The 8,670-nt window shown below is 40.4% G+C and overlaps 1 protein-coding gene across 1 annotated transcript in view; it reads left to right on the forward strand.

Moving 5' to 3' along the window:
* atp6ap1a (ATPase H+ transporting accessory protein 1a) overlaps positions 1 to 8,670 on the forward strand; it is a 9,344-nt gene continuing 674 nt past the window's right edge. The window contains exons 1-10 of the mRNA XM_046870094.1: positions 1 to 159; positions 594 to 720; positions 1,569 to 1,643; positions 1,899 to 2,092; positions 5,360 to 5,400; positions 5,480 to 5,565; positions 5,859 to 6,121; positions 6,214 to 6,264; positions 6,855 to 7,092; positions 7,351 to 8,670. The exon at positions 7,351 to 8,670 is cut by the window's right edge and continues 674 nt beyond it. Of these exons, the coding sequence (XP_046726050.1) occupies positions 38 to 159; positions 594 to 720; positions 1,569 to 1,643; positions 1,899 to 2,092; positions 5,360 to 5,400; positions 5,480 to 5,565; positions 5,859 to 6,121; positions 6,214 to 6,264; positions 6,855 to 7,092; positions 7,351 to 7,560 (1,407 nt within the window). The 5' untranslated portion in view covers positions 1 to 37 and the 3' untranslated portion in view covers positions 7,561 to 8,670. The remainder of the gene's footprint in view (positions 160 to 593; positions 721 to 1,568; positions 1,644 to 1,898; positions 2,093 to 5,359; positions 5,401 to 5,479; positions 5,566 to 5,858; positions 6,122 to 6,213; positions 6,265 to 6,854; positions 7,093 to 7,350) is intronic.

Consider the following 8,670-nt stretch of genomic DNA (forward strand, 5'->3'; position numbering starts at 1 on the left):
GGAGTGACGTCACTAAGAGCCGGTGGTGAAGCTGAAGATGGCGGCTGCGAGGATGCTCTCTGCCCGCTCTGCGCTGAGGCTTGTGGCTCTTCTGCTCGGTGTTTTCGCGGCTGGACAATGTACAGAACATGTTCCGCTGCTGATGTGGACCAGTGATGGGTGAATTATTACTTTATTATAATTCACAGCGATTATTATTCGTGTCTGGAGAGAATGGCGCTAATAATCCCGCAGGACGCCATCAAACCGTTACCTCAGACTGCGAAGAAAAAATATCTCCATGCTCATTTTTATACAGATTTTACTTTACACTTCTCTCCATTAACACCAAATATCGTTTGTATCGTATACATGAGATTTGTGTTAATAATTAGGGATTTCAGTGCGTTTGCGGGTCTGTGGTCACTGTCCAGTGCTGCACCGTCTCAGGTCATGCGATACGGTTAATGACGATATTATCGCGATACGGAATATCACGGTTTCACGATATTTTTTGTATAATTTTAGTTAGCTGTTGTATACTCCTGTATTAGTTTAGTGTTGACTTTACCTTGTGCTGCTATAAAAATATGTAAAATCCTTTTTTCTACCAGGTTTTCACTGCCCTCTCAGAGCGACCCGGCTGCAGGTCACAGCGTATCAATGAGTGAGCTCCAGTCATACCTGAACACAGCGTTCAGATCTACACCTCACAACGTCCTGCTGTTCTTACAGGACAAGGTCAGTGGGGGTGTACACCTTCTACTCATAACTCCAACTGAGTGATAATTAGAATGGAATTGTCACTCGTACTCGTGAGGATTGTGTCACGTGGGTGTGAAGAGTTGGGTTCTACATTTCACACCATTAGTCTATCAGAATTCTGCAGTTACTCCCAATGCTCCAGCTGATGCCTCCTATGTTCCTGGATCCTCTCTCCTTCAGCTTATAACCTGAAACTTGATGAAAGTCTTGCAGAAGATTTTAATTTTGTATTAAGGAATGAGTAAAGAGAAGGTTTCTGGATCTACATCTTTTATCAACACGCATTGCTGTGACCATTTCTATAAAAAATATACATAAATATTATAAAAGAGAAATAAAAAAAACCTTTATCACAACACACATTTCCTCACAACATCCTTTCATTACTCAGATATAAAAAAAAAATAATAAACTCCACCAAAAAATCTTTTTTTTTTTTTTATCACTGAACATTTACTGCTGCGCCGAGTCTCAAATCAGCACCTAAATCCGCCATGACGAACAGATCCGGCAATCAAAACCATCCGTGTGGAAACACAGCAAAAGTTCTGTTTGGACTTCTGATGATTTACGTGATTTAAAACACCACAATTACTTTAAACAATTACAGAAATATTTATTGTTCATGCTTCATGTTGAGTTCACTTTCACTAATAATAAACATACATTTGCATAAAGCATCAATATTTATCCATGTTGATTAGAATATTAAAAACATGAAAAGTATTAATTGAAGGTACATTTAAAATGGATATGAATGTGTGATTAATTGTGATTAAATATTATATTCTACTGCCAGTAATAAATATTTATTTTTCTCTCAGTTGAGTGTTGATGACTTCACAAAGTATGCTGGTGTGTTTGGGAACAAACAGGGTAGCGCCTTTCCTAATTTGGAGGTGAGTAATGAATACGAATATGAATAAATTATGAATTTAATTTGAATTATAAACTCATTAGGTGAGGCGGATTAGAAAGATCTCGCTGTGGTCTACAGATTAAACCCTGTCTGAGGTTTCTGTGAAGCTCGTGTTTATACTCAGGGCAGGTGTATCCTGTTGAGGTGTTAAGCTGAGTTTCATTTTCTCCTTTCTGCATGTCTGATCAGTGAGGTTCTTACTGTGCTTGTCTTTGTTTGTGTTTTTGTTTTCTAGTCGACTCTGCAGTCCTCCTCCTCCCTGCTCCTGCCCTCGGTGTGTTCCATGGTCAGTTCCTCTCTCCCAATGCTGCTGCAGGATGAGCTGAACACTTCACCGCTCTACATGGACCCTGACATGCTGGCCCAGCTCAGACTCAATGCCTCTGTCCCCGCTCTGCTCATCTTCAGCCTCCCCTACAGCTCCTCTGGGTAAATACCTCACTGTACTACAGCCACACTGTACTCTTCACTGTACTACACTTATATACAACCTCACTATACTACACACTGTACTCTTCACTGTACTACACTTATATACAACCTCACTATACTACACACTGTACTCTTCACTGTACTACACTTATATACAACCTCACTATACTACACTGTACTCTTCACTGTACTACACTTATATACAACCTCACTATACTACACACTGTACTCTTCACTGTACTACACTTATATACAACCTCACTATACTACACACTGTACTCTTCACTGTACTACACTTATATACACCCTCACTATACTACACACTGTACTCTTCACTGTACTACACTTATATACACCCTCACTATACTACACACTGTACTCTTCACTGTACTACACTTATATACACCCTCACTATACTACACACTGTACTCTTCACTGTACTACACTTATATACACCCTCACTATACTACACACTGTACTCTTCACTGTACTACACTTATATACACCCTCACTATACTACACACTGTACTCTTCACTGTACTACACTTATATACAACCTCACTATACTACACACTGTACTCTTCACTGTACTACACTTATATACAACCTCACTATACTACACACTGTACTCTTCACTGTACTGCACTTATATACACCCTCACTATACTACACACTGTACTCTTCACTGTACTACACTTATATACAACCTCACTATACTACACACTGTACTCTTCACTGTACTACACTTATATACAACCTCACTATACTACACACTGTACTCTTCACTGTACTACACTTATATACACCCTCACTATACTACACACTGTACTCTTCACTGTACTGCACTTATATACACCCTCACTATACTACACACTGTACTCTTCACTGTACTGCACTTATATACACCCTCACTATACTACACACTGTACTCTTCACTGTACTGCACTTATATACACCCTCACTATACTACACACTGTACTCTTCACTGTACTGCACTTATATACACCCTCACTATACTACACACTGTACTCTTCACTGTACTGCACTTATATACAACCTCACTATACTACACACTGTACTCTTCACTGTACTGCACTTATATACAACCTCACTATACTACACACTGTACTCTTCACTGTACTACACTTATATACACCCTCACTATACTACACACTGTACTCTTCACTGTACTACACTTATATACACCCTCACTATACACACTGTACTCTTCACTGTACTACACTTATATACACCCTCACTATACTACACACTGTACTCTTCACTGTACTGCACTTATATACACCTCACTATACTACACACTGTACTCTTCACTGTACTGCACTTATATACACCCTCACTATACTACACACTGTACTCTTCACTGTACTGCACTTATATACACCTCACTATACTACACACTGTACTCTTCACTGTACTACACTTATATACACCTCACTATACTACACACTGTACTCTTCACTGTACTACACTTATATACAACCTCACTATACTACACACTGTACTCTTCACTGTACTACACTTATATACACCCTCACTATACTACACACTGTACTCTTCACTGTACTACACTTATATACACCCTCACTATACTACACACTGTACTCTTCACTGTACTGCACTTATATACACCCTCACTATACTACACACTGTACTCTTCACTGTACTGCACTTATATACACCCTCACTATACTACACACTGTACTCTTCACTGTACTGCACTTATATACACCCTCACTATACTACACACTGTACTCTTCACTGTACTACACTTATATACACCCTCACTATACTACACACTGTACTCTTCACTGTACTACACTTATATACACCCTCACTATACTACACACTGTACTCTTCACTGTACTACACTTATATACACTATACTACACACTGTACTCTTCACTGTACTACACTTATATACACTATACTACACACTGTACTCTTCACTGTACTACACTTATATACACTATACTACACACTGTACTCTTCACTGTACTGCACACTTATATACACCATACTACACACTGTACTCTTCACTGTACTACACTTATATACACTATACTACACACTGTACTCTTCACTGTACTACACTTATATACACTATACTACACTGTACTCTTCACTGTACTACACTTATATACACTATACCACACACTGTACTCTTCACTGTACTACACTTATATACACCATACTACACACTGTACTCTTCACTGTACTACACTTATATACACTATACTACACACTGTACTCTTCACTGTACTACACTTATACACCCTCACTATACACACACTGTACTCTTCACTGTACCACACTTATATACACACTATACTACACACTGTACTCTTCACTGTACTACACTTATATACACCCTCACTATACTACACACTGTACTCTTCACTGTACTACACTTATATACACCCTCACTATACTACACACTGTACTCTTCACTGTACTACACTTATACACCCTCACTATACTACACACTGTACTCTTCACTGTACCACACTTATATACACCCTCACTATACTACACACTGTACTCTTCACTGTACTACACTTATATACACCTCACTATACTACACACTGTACTCTTCACTGTACTACACTTATATACACTATACTACACTGTACTCTTCACTGTACCACACTTATATACACCATACTACACACTGTACTCTTCACTGTACTACACTTATATACACTATACTACACACTGTACTCTTCACTGTACTACACTTATATACACTATACTACACACTGTACTCTTCACTGTACTACACTTATATACACTATACTACACACTGTACTCTTCACTGTACTACACTTATATACACTATACTACACTGTACTCTTCACTGTACTACTTATATACACTATACTACACTGTACTCTTCACTGTACTACACTTATACACCCTCACTATACTACACACTGTACTCTCACTGTACTACACTTATATACACTATACTACACACTGTACTCTTCACTGTACTACTTATATACACCCTCACTATACTACACACTGTACTCTTCACTGTACTACACTTATATAAACTAAGTACTTAGTGTGCTTTTCTACATTATACATTTTGCTGAACTTTACACTGTATTTAAATCTTTATCACACATTTTATTACATTCTTATGATTTCAATGATTAACATTATTTCCTCTCTCTCTCTCTCTCTCTCTCTCTCTCTCTCTCTCTCTCTCCCCCCCATTTTCTCTCTTTCCCTCTCTCTCAGGGCTGATATGATGTCTGTTAAAGAGGTGCTCAGTGGTAATGGTGAGTCTCACACACACACACACACACACACACACACACTTGTGGCATGAAATGCACTAAAGTATTAATTCTGTTTCAGATGAGATGATTGGTCAGGTGCTGAGAATTATGGGTAGTCAGTCTGTCCCTTACACAGCCATCTACACCGCTCTCCGTCCCTCACGGGTAAGAACGAGTCATGGACCATTATTAAAACATCTGGAACACATCTCACACACGCCATCAGTAAGAGGATTCAGGGATAAATCTAATTAATTATTACCCTAAATAATGATTTAAATGATTACAGTAACATTTTACTTTATTTTTGTTTGTTTGTTTGTTTATTTATTTATTGTTTTAAAGATCAAATGTCATCACAATTCTATTGATCTTTTCTTCCTGTTTTTTCTTTACTTTATTTCTTGCTATAAAAATAAAAAATAAACGGAAATATTCGACCCTCTCTCTCGTGTCAGCTGATGGAGGAGGTGATTCCAGACGTGCACTCTGTAGGAGCACGTTCTCTGCTGCAGTACCGGCATGAGGGTTCTCCTGCTCCATACCCACCTGTGGAGTTTAAGGAACGTGGTTCTGCCTGCATCCTGCTGTGGGCCAAGAACCTGACCGTGAGTGAGTATCGCTCAGGAAGGTGGGAGAGACACAACCTCAGCCCAAAAACCTTCGGAGAAGGGGTTTCTCCAAAGCTGGAGGGATCGTTCTGTAACGCCACACACTCCAGGTGAGCTCGAGGAGACGAGATGAGGTTCAGACACGGCCGAGTTCAGGAACAAAACAGAAAAGGTGATTTGCTTTTGCTTCTTTTGTTCACAGGCTTGTCCTCAACTATGAAGACATATTAGGTTACCGGTCTTTTAAGCTCATGTAAGTACTGGTTGAATATGTTCAAAAGTAATGGCACCCTAGATATACACACTACAAATGTTCTGATATTAGAATTTAACATAATACTCACCCTGAAGTTGATTATTTTCCTGTAACAGCACATCTCTAAGTGATTTATTCCTCTTACATCACTGCATTTAATTTTATTTATTAAGAAATGATATACTTTTAAACAGGATAGTTCTTGTTGACACTGAAGCCCTGAGACTGAAGACTCGTTCCTCACTCACTACATAAACACACGATCAGAACGAGTGCTTTAACATTAGTGATAAATCTGCACTACTGTCAGAGCTGCAGTTCACCTCCTCCTGACCAATCAGGATCCAGAACCCAGCAGTGATGCAGAGTAAATGTTCAGAATCAGAAAAAACTTTATTGTCGAGTGTGTTTGCACTTACAAGCTTTTTGTTTTGGTGACCGAATCCATATTGCAGATTATGATAATAAATTATTTATTTATGGGTAATTTGTTTATTTGAATGTTTTATTTGTGAAATCTGGGGAGTTCTTGGTCAGATGAGGAGCTGTGTTTGTGGATGATGATGATGATGTGATGTTCTCCTCAGCTTTGTGATGAGTCAGAGGCACTATAAGGTTTCAGCACGCCGATGGTTCACCATGGATCAGGTTCAGCTGGAGTACGACAGAAAAACGGCTTCGTTTAACGGCAGTCGAGGAATCTACGCTCCGGCCGAGTACTCGTACCGCTGTCACTCTGTCACCAGCTTCCGCTACCCTCTGCTCACTCCTCGCTCAGCCAAGGACAACGCCAACGACTGGAGGATCTCCTTCGACGACTTCCAGGTGCCGTCACTAAAATAACTGCTGTATGATATTTCATAAAGAATAACTACATCACCAGAGGGGATTTCAGTCACATATTTATTCCTGAATGTAAATAAATTCATATAAAAATGTAATTGAACAGAGTTAAAGAAAAGGTTTTTTGTGTACCGTGGCTTCAGTTGCTCTTCAGTGAAGATGTGTAGAATGATTACACTGTGGTGGTGATATTATAATGAAATTCAGTTCCTCATCTCCTCCTTATTTATTTCTGGACAGATCCAGGGCTTTAACGTGACTGGGAAGGAGTTCTCCTATGCCAGTGACTGTGCAGGGTTCTTCACCCCAGGGATCTGGATGGGTTTGCTCATCTCCGCACTTATGGTCCTGCTCCTTACCTACGGCCTGCACATGATCATGCAGCTGCACACCATGGACCGCTTTGACGACCCCAAAGGCCCCGCCATCTCCGTCCCACAGTCAGAGTAACGAGCCCCGCCCACTCTGACCTACCGTCCAATAAACAAGCCCCACCCCTTTCCATTAACAAAGTAACAAGTCACGCCCACTCCGACCTACCCCACCCCTATCTATTTACAAAGTAACAAGCCCCACCCACTATGAACTACTGTCCCATAAACAAGCCCCACCCCTTTCCATTTACAAAGTAACACGCCCTGCCCACTCTGACCTACCATCCCATAAACAAGCCCCACCCTTTTCTATTTACAAAGTAACAAGCCCCGAACACTCTGACCTACCGTCCCATAAACAAGCCCCACCCCTTTCCATTTACAAAGTAACAAGCCCTGCCCACTCTGACCTACCATCCCATAAACAAGCCCCACCCCTTTCTATTTACAAAGTAACAAGCCCCACCCCTCTTCATTCATCAGACTTTATGAGAAGCCCCACCCCAATCCAACACTCAGACTCCTGTCTTCATTTCATGAGTGCAATATGAGTAAATCATTCCATCTGTTATTTTCACTTATTTATTTTCTCGCGTGTGTATTATTACTATTTGTGTGTGTGTGTGTGTGTGTGTGTGTGTGTGTGTGTGTGTGTGTGTGTGTGTGTGTGTGTGTAATATTACTGCTATGTTAAAGGGAAGAGAAATCCCAGAGTCTCGTTTGCTTAAACACGTCCCTTATTCCCTGAATGTCCTCCGCAGCAATGTGTTCAGGCGTCTGTGTTTAGTATCGTTACGTCAGACAGTAATTAAGAGCAGTGTGAGGAGGCTTAGCATTGTTCAGCACGGGACACTGTGTGGAACTGAAGATCGTCTGAATCGGTGTCGTTCACACCAGCGGCAGACTGGGGCAGGGGGCGTGGTCTAGAGTCTAAAGGCGGAGCTTGTACATTTAGATGTGATTCGGGTTCATATAAATTCGAGTTCTCTGGTGTTTCATGGTCTGGTTCTAAGTGCAGTGTTGAGTGTTGGACGCTTTCGTTACTTGTTAGAGACGTTAGTCAGACGTTTTCAGTGCACGCCAGACCTTCCTTCACTGACTGACTGCATTCTCTGGAACACTTCACACTGTTTCCTGTGTTTGTTTTGGAGCAGTTTCATGTGTGTTTTTCCGATTTCAGACGCTT

The sequence above is a fragment of the Silurus meridionalis genome, chromosome 16 (genome assembly GCF_014805685.1).
Source record: "Silurus meridionalis isolate SWU-2019-XX chromosome 16, ASM1480568v1, whole genome shotgun sequence".
Lineage (NCBI taxonomy): Eukaryota > Metazoa > Chordata > Actinopteri > Siluriformes > Siluridae > Silurus > Silurus meridionalis.